Source organism: Pterocles gutturalis, unplaced genomic scaffold (genome assembly GCF_000699245.1).
Source record: "Pterocles gutturalis isolate BGI_N339 unplaced genomic scaffold, ASM69924v1 scaffold11053, whole genome shotgun sequence".
Lineage (NCBI taxonomy): Eukaryota > Metazoa > Chordata > Aves > Pterocliformes > Pteroclidae > Pterocles > Pterocles gutturalis.
The window spans coordinates 107,452-127,239 of NW_010125668.1; the positions used below are offsets into that span (position 1 = coordinate 107,452).

General features: G+C 46.8%; 1 protein-coding gene across 1 annotated transcript in view; it reads left to right on the forward strand.

Annotated features, from left to right (window-relative positions):
* The window catches only part of LOC104465562 (TRAF2 and NCK-interacting protein kinase-like), a gene marked incomplete at its 3' end in the record, with an annotated part of 108,273 nt that extends 88,749 nt beyond the window's left edge, over positions 1-19,524 (forward strand). Inside the window, 11 exon segments of the mRNA XM_010078659.1 lie at positions 1-28; positions 502-588; positions 1,736-1,939; positions 6,231-6,395; positions 8,235-8,324; positions 8,357-8,500; positions 10,721-10,827; positions 13,516-13,679; positions 15,020-15,117; positions 15,839-15,862; positions 19,340-19,524. The exon segment at positions 1-28 is cut by the window's left edge and continues 32 nt beyond it. Coding sequence (XP_010076961.1) covers positions 1-28; positions 502-588; positions 1,736-1,939; positions 6,231-6,395; positions 8,235-8,324; positions 8,357-8,500; positions 10,721-10,827; positions 13,516-13,679; positions 15,020-15,117; positions 15,839-15,862; positions 19,340-19,524 — 1,296 coding nt within the window.
* Between the last annotated feature and the right edge of the window lie 264 nt (positions 19,525-19,788).

The following is a 19,788-nucleotide window of genomic DNA, read 5'->3' on the forward strand; positions in this document are numbered from 1 at the left end:
GGAGCGGCGACGCGCGGAGCATGAGCAGGTGACGCAGCGGGAGCGGGGCTGCCAACCTTCAGCATGGATTCCTCTTCCTCTCATCAGAGATTTTCTCATAAACACTCATAATTTTGGCCACTTGAGAGCAAATTTCTTAATTGTCACGCTGCGTGTGTCGCTTTCCACCACCATCGTTTATGTCCGTGTGAATCCACTTGCTGGCCCAGAAGAGTGGAGATGCTTGATGCAGGATTCTCCCACCAACTGGTTCCTGGGGTGGGGTTTTGTGGTGTTCCCAGTTAATGTTTGCCATTTCCCAGTGGTTCACACTCTTTGCCCTCAGAGATCCCTTGTAGAGTAGTGGACCCCCCCCAGGCTCTTTGGGCAGGGGTGGAGGGTGCCGGCCCTCGGGTGGGATGGATGTGGGTCCCCACCTCATTTTCTCCTTCCTCTTGAGAAATACTGTCTCTTTTACCGTCTCTCTCTTTTTCCTTTGATCCTTGCTGCCCGTGCCTCCAGGAGTACATCAGGCGACAGTTAGAGGAGGAGCAGAGACAGTTAGAGATCCTGCAGCAGCAGTTGTTGCAGGAGCAAGCGCTACTTCTGGTAAATGAGGAGCCCCGGCCGCGCTTGCCGCTTGCTGCCCGTGTCGCGTCCGCATGTGCCCACGTGCACCCATATCCCCCAAGTCCCTCCTGCCATGCTGGGACCGGGGGGACACCGTGGCCGCCAGCATGCCTTGATTCCCCCGCCGGTGCTTCGGGCTGGGTCCCTCGCGGTGCACGCCTCTCTCATTGCATCCCTTCCGCGGCATTGGCATGCCCGTGCCTCCGTGAGAGGAGCAGCCCTCTTTGTTGCCGTTTAGTTTTGAAGGCTGTTGGCAGCATGTTGGAGCGTGGTCGAGCTGTCATGTGCTTGTACCTAGCAAACCCACCCTGCCATGTGGGTTTTCATATTCCAAATGAAGGCTTTTGTTTTAATTTCCTTACAGGAGCACTGAATATTCCCTCTCATGCTGTTTGCATTCTAGATGTCCTTTTTTTTTTTATTTAATTTGTGGTTTTTTGTTATCTTTGAGTTATCCTTTTTAATGCTGGTAGCTGTTATTCTCACTGCATTTTCTTTTAATCTGCAGGGATTATTCTTTTTCTCTCTTGCTGTTAATTTTATTTAGGGAAAAGAAAAAACCCTTGCACAAGCCCTTGCCTTTTCAAAAGGCCCTTTCAAAATTATTTACTCGTTAAACCTCATAGAGCCGTAGGGATTCAGAACAATCATATGGTGCAGCCCTTCCCACAAACAGTAAATTGTTCCTACAGAGGACTTGGCTTCGGTTGGGTTTTGTCTGACCCGGTGGTGTTTGGCACCTCGTTGAATTGATGCTTTGTTCTTCCCATCCAGAAAAATCTGGGCAAACTCAGTGGTCACTCCTAAGCTGATGTCTGAGCCTTCGGGGGGTATCGCAGTGTTTCCCTGGCAGGGCAGTGCTGGCACCCCGCAAATCACCGGCTACAAAGTGCCGACACTGGGGTCACAACTCTGAATTTTGCTGGCTCTGTCCTCCCAACTGTCTCTCTTCCAGGATGCTTTACAGCTCAAACCCCAAAGTCTTTCACATCGATGACCTTTGCCAGAAAACAGCCTTTCATATACTCAGGCCCCATCTTCCACCCAAACAGATAAATCTGCAGTTCGCAGCCTTGCCTTTACCCCCTGGTTGTGCACCCGTGTCACTGTGTTTTCTCCCGGGTAGGAGTACAAGCGCAAGCAGCTGGAGGAGCAGCGGCAGGCGGAGAGGCTGCAGAGGCAGCTGCAGCAGGAGCGGGACTACCTAGTCTCTCTGCAGCAGCAGCAGCAGCAGCAGCAGCGGCAGGACCAGAGGCCGGCAGAGAAGAAACCCCTCTACCATTACAAAGAAGGGATAAATGCCAGCGAGAAACCAGCGTGGGCCAAGGAGGTAGGAGAGAGCGAGGAACGTGGTGATGCTCGTCTGCATCCGCAGGGCTGGACACGCAGTTCGGTCCGAAGTACATGCAGCAGATTGCGCTGGGCTGGGTCAGCCTCCAGCAGATGCCATTAGCTGTGCTGGAAACACTCCCAGTTCAATGCAATGTGTGTGCTCCTGCATGTACGTTTGTGCAAGCAGGGAGAGTGGGTGAAGGAGGTTTTTCCATGAGGGCATGCAAGGAGGAGGATGGACCCCTCCTGGAGAGGTTCAGCCATAGCTGGGGACTTGTGGACATACCAGGAGCTCCTGATGCTCCTTCCTGGCATGTCCACAAGTCTGCTGGTGGTCAGGGGTGAATGCAGAGGGTGGTTGTAGCGGGGTTCCTTGCTGGGCACTAAGGCAGCTCCCCATAGTCAAACAGGGCTCAGACAGCTTTTCCTCCCACCCTCAGAGCTGTCTCTCTTGAGGTTGCTCTTCTTTCATGATTTTCAGGGAGGCAAGCCACGTTGCTGATTTTCTTTTTCTCAGCAAAAAAGGGGAATTGTTGTAACAGTTGTGAGATCTTGAATATTAATTATTGCCTGACTGAACAGTCTTGAAAAGATGAAGACATGCATTGTCTGCAGTGCGATTTCAGGATCATGTGCAAGCAATTTTTCTCCTTAATCTCTTTGTGGTGGCTCCAGTACAACTGGTGCCCACTCTTGCTATTAGTTTTTCTAAAGTTCTTTGTGTTTAGTTGCTTTAATTTTGTAACCCTACTGCTGGGCAGAAAGATCTTTTAATAACTTGCCTCTTCTTCCTACTAAGCAGGATCACAGCTCTGCTGCCAAATACCTGGCACCCTTTAGTCCTGGCAGAGATGCAATGCACATCCAACACGTAGCTGTCTCCTGGTCTTTCCTCTTGACAGCCCTCAACTGCATCCACAATACCTGCAGGCATCAAATGCTCAAGAAATTCAATCAGCTGTCCATTGCTAAGCAAAGGCCAATCATATGAACAGTTCTTAACTGTCACAGAGATAGGTGTGGGTGTCAGAAACTCTTTTCACCTCTTTATACTGCTTTGGGTTTCTCCTTCATACCCTTCTGATTTAGTCTTTCAGTGGCGATGTGCCAGGCCACAGATTTTCACAGGGCTGGAGCACCATTCTTCAGCCTTTCCAGTAGCAGAGGTTTGGTAGGAGGTTCTGCAGGTGAGATGTTCCAGATGTTCTGAGCCACCTCTGACAGGAGAGTCTGGGTGATGCCTCTGCAGCTCTCTGCGGGACTGGGTCTCTCTTGTCCATCTGCAGAAGTGCTGAGAGTAGGTAGCGGGCAGGGAAAAGGGAGTAAACTCTGTCTTCCATTGCCTGGTTTTAAGTAAATCCTCTGGAATGTTGTTAAAGTACCTTTGGCACTGTCTTCAACACTATAAAAAAGGTATGTGAAAAGGCATCTTATTCTTTATCTGGGGTGAAGGAGAAAAGTGCTGGGTTTAGCTTTCCGTTTCAAACACAAAAGCCCATTTCTTTTATTCCATGGGAGAGGTGTCTTTTTTATGCCATCACTGGAAGGAGGGTGTTGGGAACTTCAGAATGTGAATAAGAACGTCTGGAATTCATAGCCTTGCTGAAATCATGGGGAAGGCAAGGTTTCCTGTTGTTTGGAAACATCTCCAGCTTCCACCAGTTCCCTCTCCAAACCATTTATTCTTTACCTGTGTCACTCTGTCCAGTTTCTAATGAAGTGCTCCAAGCAGCAACTGTGCCATCTTTATCCTCTTGAGAGCAGTAGTTTGATGTACTGCCTTGACACAACACCCTTGGGATCTTCCCAGAAACTTCTCTTGCCTCCATCTCCTGTGTTATCTACTACATAGTCCCACTTTTAGCACAATTTAGCTACTTTGCTGCATATGTTGAAGTACCACTCTTGCTGACTGTACACGTAGTCAGACTTGTGCTGATACTTAATCAGCCTGCCATGGTTGTTGCTGGAGTTTAGCAATTCCCATACCCAACCCTTGCATGCTAATTTAACAGAAATATTGAGATGGTGTTTTCCTTTGGGAACAAGGAAAAGACAAGTCTGGTGCTCAGCCTACAATTTCTAGAGGCTCTGGAGAGCTTATTGGGATATTCCCTGAGCATCTTGCCTGGTATCCCATATCGTCCTTGGTTTTATGCTCTTTGGTTTCAGATCTTCTTCATCATCACAGCTGAGTTCTCCTCGCGCTGTGTCCCTCTCTGCTTTTCATACTTCTCCTTTATGCACTTATTTTCCCACCTCACTCATCTCCACATGGTGACTCCAAGACCCTGCAGACATGGGGTAAAACATAAAGGTGAGGCTGTGGCCAGTCACGTTGCGGTTGTGTCCCTGCGTCCCCTTGTTAAGGGCCTGGCCCGTTGATGAAGACAAAGCTCTGGGTTCAGAACTGGGCTGTACTGCATCTGTCACAGCTTTCCCCAAGCACAGTCAAGGATTTCTCTTTTTTGTGGTAAACAAAACAGTCTGATCAAATAGTCCCGCCAACACACATGGATGCACATCCCCATCTGCTGTTCCTTCTACTCATCTTCTTGTGAATACACAGTTATCCACTGGAAGTTAACCTGGGCTATAGCTTGGGTGCTGCCCCTGGCCTGTCTACTGGGGCATCACCTCCTTGTACTCAGGGACTAGCTGGGCCTTTCTGGATGTCCTGCTGGGACCCTCTGATGATCCAGGCAGGGATGTGGCACAAGCACTCTAAGCAGTGGTGCCGTAATTAGCAGCTCTCTCCGTTACTGGTTATTCTGCGGTAGACCAGTATTTGCTAAAAAAGGTCATGCCAGTAGCTGGGTCTGGCTTCTCAGTGACAAAGTACTTGCAGCTTGGTCAGCTGAAGGATGGGTTTGGGCAGGTATATACTGTGTGTCTCCATGCATAAAGGAGGGGACAGGTTTAATGGGACATTTTCCGTGCGGTGACTGGGTCCTGTCATGCTCTCCTGCTGCTCAGAGCTTCCTGGGGGCTTGGGACTCGGCTGTGCGTCATGAGCTGAGCTGTTCTCTGCAGCAGCCAACTCCTCCTTCGGTCCCCGTGGCTTTTATCCTTCTCTGGCTTTGAAGTGGTGTGTTAAAACTTTAGCAGCCTTCCGCAGGGACCTGCGCAGAATATGCTGAGGATGTTTCCTGTTTGAGGGGAATCTTGAGCTCAATTAGAGATGTCTGGAACCAGGGCGATGGTGAATTCCTACAGGGTTTTGCTGCTTTTTCCCCCCTCTCTGCTTAATGGTGGAGTCAGTACGGCTCTATGAAGTACAGCTGGAGAGTCTCAAGAGCATCCTCTGCTGTGCTGGTGCAACAAAGTGCTAGTGAGGACGCGCTGGGGGGGGAAAACCAAGCGCCTCTCTCCTTCCCAGTACACAGACAACTAGAAAGGAAAAAGTCCATAACATAAATATCTCATGTAAATTTTATTCTTGACTCCTGCTCAGTAGCTGAAAGAGGAAAAGATTCATTTTTATTTATATAATGGCTCTTTTCTTGCATGTATATTTATTTGCTTAAAGAAGAGCTCGTTCTTTCCAAGCAAGCCTGTTTTATAGATTGCCTTTTAACATGACATTATACACGGTGGAATCAAGACGTGCTAACGGTATTTAACACGTTAACGATACGTAAATGAAAATATACATCAGATCTTGAGGTATCAAAAATTCTGCATAGCATATGCTGCGTGAATATCAATGCATACAGTCTAACTGCAGGAGCACCCACACTGCACGTATGCCTGGGTTAGCTGAAACCACTGTATTTCCATCAAGAGTAACAAAAGCTTTGGGTTTATTTCTCTACCAGTAACAGAGGTTTTCCCCTTCCATACATGACAGGGTGCCAGGCTTACTAAATCTAGATCAAAGCGAGGCATTTTCTGTCTGACATGTTTATTCTTTTATTCAGCTCAAACAAAAGCACTACTCGTGGTGTTTATAATTGTGAAGGAAAAGGGTCCCCTTGCTTAAAGACACATTTGAGAAGGAGTAAGAGCTTCGCTGGAGTCATCTTGTAGAAACACCTGTCTGAGGCGTGTTGCCTTTTCTTTATTTTTCCATTCCATATTCAGAAATTAATTACGTGCATAAATACAAATAGTCTTTTCGATGCATTTATTGCACAGTCTGGTGGGTAATTTGGAATCCATGGTTGTACAGTAATCTGATACACATACCTAAAGAGAAAAGAGCTTCCTATATGTATGTGCATTCTTTGGTTTTCAATTGGCAATGGCTTTTTGTGGGGCGTTCACCCACTCTCCCCATCTCGCTGCAGGTGGAGGAGCGCTCCCGGCTCAATCGCCAGAGCTCGCCGGCCATGCCCCATAAGGTGGCCAACAGGATTTCTGACCCCAACCTGCCTCCTCGGTCAGAGTCTTTCAGCATTAGCGGTGTGCAGCCGGCCCGGACCCCACCCCTGCTCCGGCCCGTGGACCCGCAGGTAATGGTGCTTCCCCCAGCAGGCTCATGTACCAGCGGCGGGATGCTGGGGGTGCTGGTAAGGTAACAAGAAAAAGAGTAAATTCAAGGGAAATAGTGTCTTGCTACCTGCTTTCTCAGCCTTAAGCGTATTCATGAGTAAGACCAGCATCTACATTCATGATTGGATTCTTCTTGTCACCTCCATGTGTTAGAAACATCACACTGGTTTATACCTTCCTTTGAAGCATCACGTACTGGTTACTGCCAGAAACAAGCTGGAGGACTGAGAGGAACCACTGGTCTGGTCCAGTGCAGCAGTTGCTCTGTTCCTCTTTGGATCTGGTTTGTGTAAAGGACTAAAAAAAACTACAGCACCTGGTAAAAAAGACCCAGGACGCCTTGATGCTGAGAATCATCAGAAAGAGGTTTTGCTTTCTTTGCCGCTTTAATTCAAGGTTTTGTTTTGGTTTTCCATTGAGTTGACATCAGTCACAAACACATCTGGAGAGGGCATAGATCACCGTGACTATCACAAAGGAGGAGCATCCTTATTTTAAAAGCTCCTCCCAGGCACGAGCTCTGTTGAGTACTCTGACACTGAAGGCTGTAGGAGTGTTGGTGCTGGCTCTGGTCCAGCCCCTGGAAGTCCTCCTGCAGATCCAGTGACTCCAATGGGGATTTCAGAGGGAAGTCCGAAATCTTTGCCCCAAGTCCAGGTGGGCTTTCTATGGGAAAATATGCCAACCAAGTGCCATCCGGGTGTGGTATGTGCACCTGTAGGTCACCAGTGCAATACCAGCTTTAAACAAATCCATGCAGGAAAGCCCTTGAACATACAGCTCTCTTTTCCCCGTGTATGTGGTTTGTGTACATTGGGAAGTGGGTAAAAGCCCACTTCACTGTATTCTCCCTGGTTGACCAAATACCTAGAGTGACCTTTTTAGTGACCTATATTGTCAACAGCTTGTGTTTGGCAACAAAATAATAATGATAAAGTTGCTTGAAACCCAGAGACCCATGTAAATGTATGCATGCATACACATATATACAAAACACATGTACCTGTGTACATAGACATGTATGTAGAAATGTCAAATAGCAGTTACAAACCCACTGTGTCAAAGAAGTGCAGCTTCACAGGGTCCTGGGAAGCAGCTCTGATTTCACAAACTCTGACTTCTTGAATTCCTCAGCTTTCCCAAAAGAGATGTCAGTATTCCTTTCACTCATAACCCTTAGATCTGTAGGGCTGATCCACGCAATGGGGGCTACCTAGACTTATAGAAACTCATGCCTCAAGATTATTTTTCTAAGCCATCTATGCCTCAGAATTCCTGACAATTTTTTTTGTTAATTATTTTTAGGTTTTTTTTTTTTTTCATTTCTAACAAGGAAAATCCATGCCAAACCTCATTAGCACAACCTTAGTGGTGCAGGCGTAGGAGCTGGAAGTTCAGCAAGCAGGAGGCAGAGCATGGGGCGGGCACGGCGTGGACTGGAGCTGGCCGGAGGGAGCAGCCTGCCCTGCTCCTGGGGTGGTACCCACAGCACAGCGCGGGGCTGTCGGCACCCACCGTGTCACCGTGCGCACACAGGAGCAGTCAGGACTGAAGCATGACGTTGCCTGATTTTCAAAGGCTGAGCTGTGCGAGCGTGATTTTTAATAGATACTGCGTTGAAGCGGTGTAAGTCAGAAGTTCCTGAAACCAAGGCAGTGCTGATCTCAAACCGAGGGGGCTTTTTAGTGCATCCAAAGTGCTGATCAATTTTTTTTAAATCAAATTTTTAAATATATTTTTTTAATTCCTTTTTTTTTTTCCATTTTGTACTGATAGTTCTGTTTTGACTTGGTGCTTAGATTCCACATCTGGTCACTGTGAAATCCCAAGGAAGCTCCTTGTCTGGGTCTCAGTCACTGCATGAACAGCCTGCAAAGGGACTGGCTGGGGTTCAGGAGGGTCTGACCTGGCTGGGTTTCAGGAGGCTCTGACGGTGCCCTCTCACCGCACTGAGATGCCAAGGCAGAACTCGGACCCCACCTCAGAAAACCCTCCTCTGCCCCCTCGCACTGAAAAGTTTGACCGAAGTTCTTGGTTACGGCAGGAGGAAGACATTCCACCAAAGGTAACACTATCGCTCCTCACTTTTGGCACATCAAAGAGGCAACCCCAGAGCTAAGTCCCCATGGGACGGTGCTGTGCTCAGCACCTCTGGCAAAGCAGAGTGGGCAGGACTGAGCCCATCCCCGTGGCTCCATGGCGGGTACCGACCTGCCCGGGGGCTGCATTTCCTGAGGCAGGTTTTGCACAAGATGCTGGGTGCTGCTCTCGGGTGCACACGCAGTGCTGCAAAATAGTGTTGCCCTCCAGCAAAGAAAGTTCTCAAGCCCAGACAGAGGCCAAAATAAATTAATTTCCCCTTTCCCTAGGATAAAAAAAACAACCTTCTGTTTAAATGGAATTATAGGAACATAAAATTTGTCATACTTAATAAGTCAGGTCCTTTTTATCCGGTACCATGCCTCCAGTTGCAGTCAATATTTGATGGAACACTTGTAAGGGCTCCAGCGGCTTTATACCTTCATTGACATTTTGGCAGTGTCTGGCAGTACCTCTTTAATTAAGACTCTTCTGGACCGGTATTTTGATCACATTGTTTAAACACCTTCATTTTGGAAGAATTATAACTTGGCCATTAAAGTTTTCCTTACAGTGAATCAGTGCTCAGCCTGGGAGGATTTTTACGGAGAAAAAATGATTACAAATTGATCAGTGACAGCGAGGCAATATTTGTCCCTGATTGAGAGGCAGTTTTTCTGTGTATTAACAAAGTCAATGACTTGCCTTTTTAGGAGCAAAATACCAGCTACCAGGTAAACCTCCCTGTGCGAGGGATCTATGGTGGCGTGTCACATACATTAATAATATTCCTGTTTCTGCTGCTGCCTGCCAAGTGGTAAGAGACATTGGTGCTTACTTAAGAGGAAAAGCAAGCCAACAGCTGATGGAGTTGTTCATGTGCTTCACTCCTCATTAGTGCAGAAGGGTGGCTGTCTGGTTTTAAGCCAATTTTGAGAAACCCCTTGCAATTTAAGGTTGGCTTTTGCCTTGAGTCCTTTGAGAAGGGCATCTCTTAACTGCAGTAACGTCCTATGGGGTGGGGCCACAGCGCCTGCTCCTTGGAAAGACACTGTTTTCCAGCACTGGCAAGTATTTTCCCCATCAACTGAGGGAACGTGAGCTGTGGAAGGGGTCCCCACCAGATGACATTTAAGACCATTGCGCTGGCAGTAATACCCATGAGGAGTCAGACTTCACATTTTACTGCCCGAAATGGGTTTGATGTGTTTGTAAGCGGGAACAAAAGGATTGCCCCATGAGGCAGGGCCGGCTCTCTCTGTGGTCCAGGGTCTTGTTTCTGCCGGTGCTTACAGCTGGATGCTTCAGAGGAAGGTAAAAATCTCTCCAAGCCCCGACTTCAGAGTACCCTACCCAGAGGGGAGGTCGCTTTTTAATGAGACAAGCTGTAGCTAGCGATGCCACAGAATATAAAGCTCAGTCACTCTCTAAATCTTTCTATCTTGCCTAGTGTAACTGCATGTTTATTCTCAAAAAAAAAAAAAAAAAAAAAAGCCTAATCCTTTGTTTGCTAATTCCAACGAGCCCTCAGCCTCTCTGTTATCTGGTGCAAGGTATTGCACGGTGAGTATCGTAGTGCTTCTCCACATCAGCCTGCGCTGCCGAGAGATGAGACCACCGCGCTCGCAATGCCCGAGCTCCCAGGGGACGGGGGTCCGGGCGAGGCAGGGCTCCAGGGTTACCTGCCAAAGCACCTAAAAGCTGTGGTTGGCTTTGGGTTTCTGCTGGCAGCATTGGTGGTGAGCTGTCCTGCTGGCGGCAGGGGTTTGGCAGCAGCATCTGAAGCTGAGCGAAGGTCGTAGGGTTTAATGCGAGCGTGAGGTGGATCGGTCCGGCTCTTTCCAGTATCAACCCTCTTGCTGGTCCACTGGTCAACACCTTCTCTATGTTAGCATGCATTGTATCTGAGATAGCAGAAACACCACCAGGGCTGCTGAAATGGACTTCGGTCTGAATTTTACTTTAAAAACCACTTTTCTGGGTTTTGTTTGGTTTAAATTTTTTATATATATATGTGTGTGTGTGTCTGTGTGTGCATATGTTCTTTTTTGAAAAAGGAATTTTGAAATGCTCTAAATATTGCATATCTCTCAGTGGGAAATCAATTGTAAATCAAGTGCTGAAAGGGGATTTCTCAGACGTGCAAACAGCCACCTGATGTCATGGGGCAGCCTGGGTGACAGCAAATGTCTCCATTCTTTTCCAGGTGCCTCAACGAACCACTTCCATATCCCCTGCTCTGGCGAGGAAGAACTCCCCGGGCAACGGCAGTGCCCTGGGGCCCCGGCTGGGCTCCCAGCCCATTCGGGCAAGGTACGGACACCGAGAGGGACAGTCAGGAGTGCTACTGCCTGGCATCGCCCAGCCAGGGAGCCCCAGCACGGGCTGGGGTTCGGCCCTACTTTTGCTGACTGGTAACAATGCAAGACTTGCAAAGCTTCTCTTGTAGCTGGGATGTACGTTTGCGTTCATTAGTGGTTTGTACCAATGCCCATGGCTGTGAGCACTTGGATTGCTGGAGGTTTTGCTCCTGGGGCTGAACACGTCCCTGGGCATTGCAGGGTTTGGGGGTGGATGCTGCATCTGCTGCTGTGGGGTCAGACGGGAATTTGAGTGCTCACTTTAGTGGAATTAGGTTCTGTCTCTCCCAGTGTCACCTCTTGCATATTAAAGGATCCATGTAAGCCAGTGGGGAGATGTCAGCGATACATACCATACATTTCCTACGCGTTAGAACAGCTTTTTACAGATAACGACCAAGGAATGTGCCGAAGGACAGACACTGATACAGCTTGGTGAAATCTTCCTTAGATGTAGATCAAGGATAAAATTCCTTTCAGCTTCCTAGCACTTGGGCTTTTAGCTTAGCCACATCCAGCTCTCTGGCACAGCAGCGTGCAGGGCGCACTTGTAGCACACCGAGGGAGGGTGCTGCACCACATTGGACATCTTCCATGTCAGAGCCATCCCTGGGCATGTTAAAATGAGCAGGGAAGTTGACAGGCTGTGCTCGGAGCCAGATGGAAAAAATGTGGCTTAGTCATGCAAGAGCTTTTCTCTGGTTTGCAGAGCATCATGGGCAGATCTAGACCTCGGACAGGCAAATCTGAGGGTAAATACAGGTTCCATGCAGCCTCGTGTGATGGAGCTCTTTGCTTTCTTCTTCCTGCTTGTCCTTTTAGGGTGAGGTCAAAACCGAGATGTTTTTAGCCATGCACTGTCACCAGTTTACAGCGTACACCTTTCTTTCCAGCTCAGTGCCCCAACCACGCGTCAGCAAACTGGTACACAGCAGGCAGCAGCTCAGAGCGGCTGGCAGGGGTGGCAGGAGGAGGGGGGATCTCTTTTGTTGGTGTTGGTTGGTTTGTTTTTTTTAAAATAGACAAAAACATTCCTATCATGGTTTGTTCCCCTTTATCACTCAAGGCTGAAGCATTTTGAATTCTTGAAAACGTGGTTCTGTTAATTAGCTCTTGCTTGAAGAACAGTTTAAAGTGCAGAGGGGTATGGGACTGCATCGTCCCAGCCAGTGATAGTAGTGAGAGTAAAAAGGATAATGGGAGTGTGTGGGATTCAAGTTGAATGTTGTCCAGTGTTTCCTTCAGCCTCCCAGACCCAGTCGTGGTCGGTACACGTAAATAACATTAGTATTATTTTATTCAAATACATTTCATGAATTAATTTAGCTAAAGGACATGCCAGCTCTACAGCATGAGCTGGAGGCCTTCAGTTTGACTAAAATTGGAAATGATTAGGATGCTGCCATGTCCATTAAACTTAAGTATTCAGTGAAGTGGTTTCACATTTCCTTTCTCTCACAGTAATGTAGCATTTCTCCAGTTTTTCTTTTTAACCACCTCTCCTATTATTTCTTGATTCCTCCCATGCGTAAATGTAAATATTATTAAAATATACTTTCTTTTATTTGTTACCCTCTCGTAACAAATGAGGAGGTATTTCCTCACACACAGAAAGTTACTGCCTTGCTCTCATCTTTTTAATACCCACCTCTGTCAGTGCAAGATAACATTAGGCGGTGGTTTTATACAATATCCATGCTCAGCAGCGTGCAAACGATTCTGCCAACAACCCCATTGCTCAATTGGCACCATTGTGGTCGTTCTCCGAGGGACACGGCATACACCTTGCATTTCATGTGCACACCCTCCAGTTGCAACTGCGTTATGTCAGGTGGCAGGATTACCACAACATTTTTATGTATTCATTTTCTTGGAGAAAGCTTCTGTACATGTTTAATGGGACTTTGAATAATCAGATCGCTTAACAGGAATATTGTATAAAACCAAATCCCATAACTCTGCAATGAACATGTCATTTGATGTCATTCCAGTGCCAAATAAGAATTAATTTCCTAAAGGTGTCTGGTACTCTGAGAGATACTAGTCATTCTTTGTGTATCAAGGATGCTTTTTAGTCTAGATTTATGTATGCCCACAAGGGTGAAAGAAATCAAGGAAGAAAAGTGGATATCTTATGCAAGTTTAAAGTGAAGCCATGAAAATTGGGAAGAGTGATTAAGTGGCAAAAATGATCTGCAACCTTGTTGCAAACTTGAGATCCTTTCTTTGCTGAAGTCTTTCTTTCTCTGTCTAACAGCGATTTGCAAATTCCTGCTTTTATGCAGGTGTTTGGTGGTTAATTCAGATAATTCCAGTATTGCATGTCTACAGACTAGAGGGGTGTTCTGAGCAAAGAATCTTTTAATTTTTGCTGAACTTGCCAAAGTAAGAGTGTAACGCTTCTCTAGCCAGTTTATCATGGTTATGGTCCACCTCCATCAAGCTGTTGAGTGCCTAATTCCGCTCCCATGGATTTCAGCGGGGCTGGCAGCCTCAGTAGCTTCAGAAGAGATGACCTCAGCCCCATGTCCTGCAGCAGAGGAGGTCTCTCCTTGCCTTCCAGCTGTTCCTGTCAGGGTGGGAAGGATCTGAAGTCCCGGAGGTGTTGCTGATGGTGACCCTCTGTTTTGTGATCCTGCAGCAACCCGGACCTGAGGCGGACGGAGCCCATCGTGGAGAGCCCGCTGCAGAGGACCAGCAGCGGCAGCTCCTCCAGCTCCAGCACTCCCAGCTCCCAGCCCAGCTCCCAGGGCGGGTCCCAGCCCGGCTCCCAGGCTGGCTCCAGTGAGCGCAACAGAGTCAGAGGTGAGGTGGCTGCTTCTGAAGAACGTCCCTTAGCACCAGGCACACTTTCTGAGGCTTGTTTGATGAGCAGGAAGGACAAGAGGTCTGTGATCTCATGTATGTTTTAAAAAAAATAATTTAAAAAATTAAAGGATTCATCATTCCTGGTGCACTTCTGTGACCAACCTGCTCGCAGACAGAGATGCCGACACTCCCTTTTGCCTGGATGCTGGTGTAGATGCCCACAGCAGTATGTGCTGCTCCTGCACTTGGCATCGCAGTGCCAAGTGGCTTGTACAGCAGGAGATGGGGGTTATGCTGTAGGGTGGGGGGGAAAAAAAAAAGATACCAGCATGCTTCCTGTCTTCATTGACCCAAGCTCACTTCTTCTGCGATGGTTCTTTAGGATTGTGTTTCCCTTTAGGTGGGTATCTCTTTTTTCCTTTTTTTTTTTTTTTTTGAGCTTCATCTTTGTGTAAAGCCTGAGGTGGGAGCAGAGGAGTGAAGCAGCCCACAGAAGCTTTCTCTAAAATGCTTTTGCCAGGCAGCCGTATTTACACTGGGTTTATGTTCCTGGCTGAGTTGTTTCCTCTCATCTTAGAGCCACTCTTAAAGATCTTCCGTTGCCCTGTTTAATCGCAGTAGGAGTTGCTAAGGCACACACGGCCCATACATCTGCATTTCTGGCACAGCCCTGCAGTATAAATCCCCAGGGCTGAAGTGCATTAAAACAAATGCTTCCTCCATGCTTTGAATTTTTTATGACTTGGCTGTGAGATGACGTGTCTGTTGGTGAAATCATCGCTTCTCTAGGTAGTCAATAAAATGAGTTTTTTCACCAGTTGTCCTTTTCGGTTTGGTTTTGGGTTTTGCTAATGAGGAATCCTGTGACAAATAATGTCCTAGCAATGTCAGATGCTGCAGAGCTTTTCATTTATCACGTGCCTTGCTCTTTTGCAGAGTGAATTTGTTTCTTTAGTAGAAAAAAAGGGCAGTGATGCTGCCAGAGGGCTGTCAGTGGAGGCTGGGCTGGATTATCGTTTTTGTGGCTATACTGATGGAAACTTGTTGCAGTGACAGTCAAGCAGAGAGAGTAAGAGGGTTTTTCAAGACAGCAGAAGCAAAATGTAGTGAAATTTATTTGCTGGACAGAAAGTGCCAATTTAGAGCATCCAGTCCTGCACCTGGGATGGCCTGGTCTGCTTTCACCACCAGCTTGCTGCGCTTCAGGAGCTGCTGGTGTCCCAGGGCAAGGGGGAGGGCGATGAAGCCCCCCACACCCACCCATCCCATCGATGGGATGCAGCGATGGCTTTCAGCAGCGTTTTAATTCCCCGTCTCTCCGCTTGCCTTCCAACCAGGGAACGCCAAGCCTGAAGGGTCCCCGGTGCTCTCCCATGAGCCCGCCAAGGTAAAGCAGGAAGACAACAGGGACGTGACGCGACCGAGCCGACCCGCTGTGAGTCTTGAATCAGTTCCCACGGGAATGTTGCCGGCCGGCTTGGCCATGTTTCCCTTTGGTACACTAACACAATCACAAGGACCCCAAAAAAGAGGCTAGTACCGTTGCTCCTCCAGCTGAGAGACTGGAAAGCAGCAGTACGGCAAGAGCCCGTGGGAGATTTGAATGCTTAAGAGAGTGCATGAGTTTTTATCAGAAGCCCAAGCCTAGGAGAAAGCACTTAAGCCTGTGTTTTCACATGAAGCAGATGCTTAAGGGCTTTGCTAGCTTGGGCGCGGCAGTTGCCGATGGCACATTGTTGTGTTCCGTGCTGCATGTCCCCCGCAGCAGCCCAGCGGAGGGATGCTCTGCTCGGGAAGGCTGGGTGACCAGCCCCTGACAGCCCTCGCAGCTTAAAACCACACCTGGTAGTGGTCTCTGTATATTCCCATTTTATTATTCTGAGCAAAATCTCATCCGAAGTGTTTCCTCCTGGTTTAATGCTGTTGACATTTGTATTTTAAAACTGCAGAGGTGGCCTAATAGCAAAATGAATTTCCACTGCTTCTCTTTTTTAATATGTATTAATGTTTTGTTGATGTTGTGTTTTTTTTTCTCTACACTCCACAGCGTTGAGCTAACAATTCTAATTTTATTTCTAACCTGCTTGCCCTTCCTCTGGCTTTTTCCTGTCCTGATCTGTTTCCTCTGATGCTGATTATTCTTCCTTTACCCACAGAGCTATAAGAAAGCTATAGATGAGGTTAGTGATATCTTTTCTCAGCGGGTCATGCCTATGCAAGGTCGACTAGTTAGTGCTTAATATCGAACGGGGTTTTCTTGGTGCTGACATTGAAAAAGGTGGCGATGCAATCCCGGGTCAGATGGGAGACTTGAACGATTTGTGTTTTGGCGTGGGGAGGGGAGCGGCGCTACTGGGGTGTTCTGCTCCGCCGTGGGCTGCTGAAACCCACCAGCCAGACCACTTGCATGGAGGCCATGGCAAGGAGCACCCCAGCATTCACACATGGAGCAAAGGGTGCTGCCGTTTGGCGTGTTCAAAAGGGAAGGAGCCAGAGCAGAGGTTTCTGATGCCGGTGGAGGTGGTCCAGGCAGCCTGCGTCACTCGCCACATTCTGCTCTCAGCTACAGCCCCCAGGCGTCCGCTGATTTCGGTGGGGGCATCAAGCACTATTTGAAATGCAATTTAAGACTAATTTGAATGAAACACTTGTCAAATAGAGAAAAACAGGGCAATTGAATACTGTTGGTAATTCATTGCTAAGGAGCAGACCATCAGCTGTAAAGCCAGAGTCAGCCGAGCCCTCTCGGCTGTTGATGGGCAAGGCTAGCCTTCATCCATCCCCTTAAAAAATGAGAGTCCTAAATTACACCTTGGTCACTGTATGATAATATTTTCCAAGTGTGTGCACCTGGCGATGGTGAATGTTTAAATGGTCATGGGAAGAGACCAGACATTCTTGATTTAGCATTTAACTTGCCTCACGCGTGTATCACTGTGCAAACACTGCTGATACTGGGAACTGAGGGGCTGGAATGGGCAGCACTGGTGTCAGCAGCCTCTCCTGCAGCCTCTTTCCTCTAAAAATAGGAGATATGAAAGAAGACGTGCTGGTTAGTTAACTTGCTGTCTTGGATAAAACATGAGCAGTGTGTTTTGTTTAATGAGGTGCTTTGTTAAGAAAAAAGCCCATAAATCAGTGTCTAAGCAGAGGCAGCGTGTGTGCTGAATTCAAGTTCAATGAGCGATGGGATTCTGGAAACCAATCTGACTTGATTCCAGCAAATATTAAATCTAAAGGAGTCTTTGTAATTAAAAGTAATTAAGGAGCACTGATACTGCTAACTTATTATTATGTCACCCTCAGTAATAACATTTCAAACACATGTGGAACTACAGAGCACTTTCTTTCTGGTTGTCAGATTGTTTTTGGTCCAAGAGCACCTCGGTGAAGCCATTTAATCCTACAAAGTGCTCATTACTTAGAGAAAATGATAGCATCAAAGAATTAACCATCCCGAGGCAAAGCTTTAACTAGGAAAGATGAGTTATCTGATGATATTGTCTGGGAGTGCTGTTGCTGTTAGAGCTTCCAAATTAGTTATTAAAAACTAATTAAGCTGATTTTTAAAATGCTTTACTATCTTCTAGTGATGACCAGAGAAGATTTGAAGCATGTTAGAAATGGAAGGTGCAAAAAATAGTAATTTTCATGGTCCATTGCTGTGATAGAGAAGGGTTTAGTTCTAGTCCTGCACTGCAGGAATTTCAGCTGCAATTTTAAGAGGCTCTTACGCAGTCCTAAAGTCTTTTTTAAAGTTGAGAGGGCTCTAATCCAACGCAAAGGCAAGTGCTCAATAAAGAGAGTGTTTTAGACTCTAAATGGAAAGCATTGTTAAGCTGTTCAAATTCTCATTGATTCTTATTTAGGAAAAAGAAACAATCATATCACAGAAGCTGCTGCAGCACTAATTAAAATAATTTGTTGTCATGACTGCAGATCTGACTGCGTTTCAATCCCTAACATGTTGGCATCGAAAATAAACTCTTGTAATACCACATTCTGTCTTTAACCACGATAAAGAGCCTTTCTTTAAAGGTACAGAGAGTGTTTGGATAGGGAGAGGATATATAATATCCATCACAGGTACCTGCTGGGAAGCAGGGATTGATCCTTTTGTTAAAAAAATAGCTTTTCTTTTTGTACGCTAATATTTACGGGTCTGATGCAAAGCCCTCTGATGTCCATGAAAGTGTCTGCTCCACACCAGAGGGCAGGCAGGGCAGACCTGGGAGCAGAATGTGCGGCTGTCTGCCAGTGGAAGCCCGCCGGGAGGTGTGGGTCACCAAGAACCAAAGTCTAAATTGCTTGCGAAAAGCTTCCTGCTTCACGATTTAAGAAAAAATAAACTGGGTTTGCAACTCAGCCATAGAAGTTTTCCATCATTTTCTTCATGTGTCGACGGGATAGATTTTTAAGAGCTCCCTTTGTGACCGTAATTAATATTGCCGTAGTCTCCCTGCTGGAACGGTAAACTGGAAATGCAGTAAATGAGAGTATGGCCATAAGACAACTGTGGAATTTAGTCTTTTTCAATGAGTTTCTTTCTCCCTAATCCTTTATCTCTGACCGAATGCACTGATGCCTACCTCGGTCACTAATATAGGGAGAAATGGTAAGACTGACAATTGCGATGCTTTGTTCGTCATGTGCATGTGTTGTGCAACAGAGTTCTCTAACCCATTCTAATTCGAGCTCTCATGCTTTTCTGCCCTACTGCTTCCCCCTGCATTGCTATAAAAGCATGTAAGATAACAGAAAGTCTCTTTTCTACACGGTGCCTGCCATGTTCCTTGTTTTGAAATAGCACTGTCTATTTTATATGACTGTCGGGTCTGAGACCTCATCAAAGTCATGGTAAACTGAAAAATTATTACTAGGCTTTGGGACTGCTCCTCTGTTTTTTCTTGTTACAAGGCTTTTTTTTCCCCCTTAGCTTGTAGGCTGCCACATTTCACATAATGTGCTTAATGGGTCCCGCTGAGGGATTTTTTTTTTTTTTAATTTTTTTTTTTTTTTTGATCGTGTGGCTGACTCAGAGCTGTGACTGCAAAGTCTGGCTGAGCTGGGCGCTTCTCCTCGTGCTCCTCACCACCACTCGGCAGCCGCCCGACAGCGGAGACTCGCTACGGAAGCAGCTCTTGACGTGGGGATTGCATCACTCAATGGGAGATGCCATCATTGCTTCCTTCCCAAATGCATTTATTACAGAATAAATACAATTATGGGGTCTCTTTGAGAAGTTTGAAAGAAAAGAAAACCCTGCAGGAGAAATTCTCTGAGCCAATCTTTGAAATGACGTTGTTTTCCAGTTTACTATGATGGTGACTGAACTTCACCTTTTCCAACAAATATAATTTTGTCGTGTATATACATATAAGTGTGTGTATATATATGCACATACACGTTCCAAACAGAAAAAGAAGAGGTTGGCCATTGATTTTTCAGTGAGCGTAAATCAGTTTTGTTTTGTTTAATAAATGCTACATGCTACAAACATTGTCTTACGTTCGTCTCATGTTTGTAACGACTCCGTAAAGCTATTTCTTGTTGCTCGTGCTGTTAGCATCGGCTTTTGAAGAGATATATGTGACGTTCTCCTCCCTTTAAATATAATAGCCATCGCTTTCTTGTTTTCTTGCCCCCATCCCCTTTAGGATCTGACGGCCTTAGCCAAAGAGTTGAGGGAGCTGCGCATCGAAGAAACCAATCGTCCCCTGAAGAAAGTGACGGACTACTCCTCCTCCAGTGAGGAGTCAGAAAGCAGCGAAGAGGAGGAGGAGGATGGGGAAAACGAGACACATGATGGGACCGTGCCCGTCAGTGACATCCCACGGCTTATGTAAGAAGCACTTTGTTTTGGGGGGGCCAAACCTTGAAACCGCGGTGTGTCTTGGTCTGGAGGAGCCGTAGTTGTGATCTAGAACGTGTCCAAAGCGTGTCAGCGTTTGGTGGCTGGCACTAGGAATGGTGTCACGATTGTAAGTGATAGTTTACTGAGATTGAGTCTTTTTCCTGGTCCAAACTAGAGATACTTAATGGGAAAAACTGAATTATTTTCCACTGCACATTCAGTGAACTTGGACTCCAAGCTGATGGACCCGTT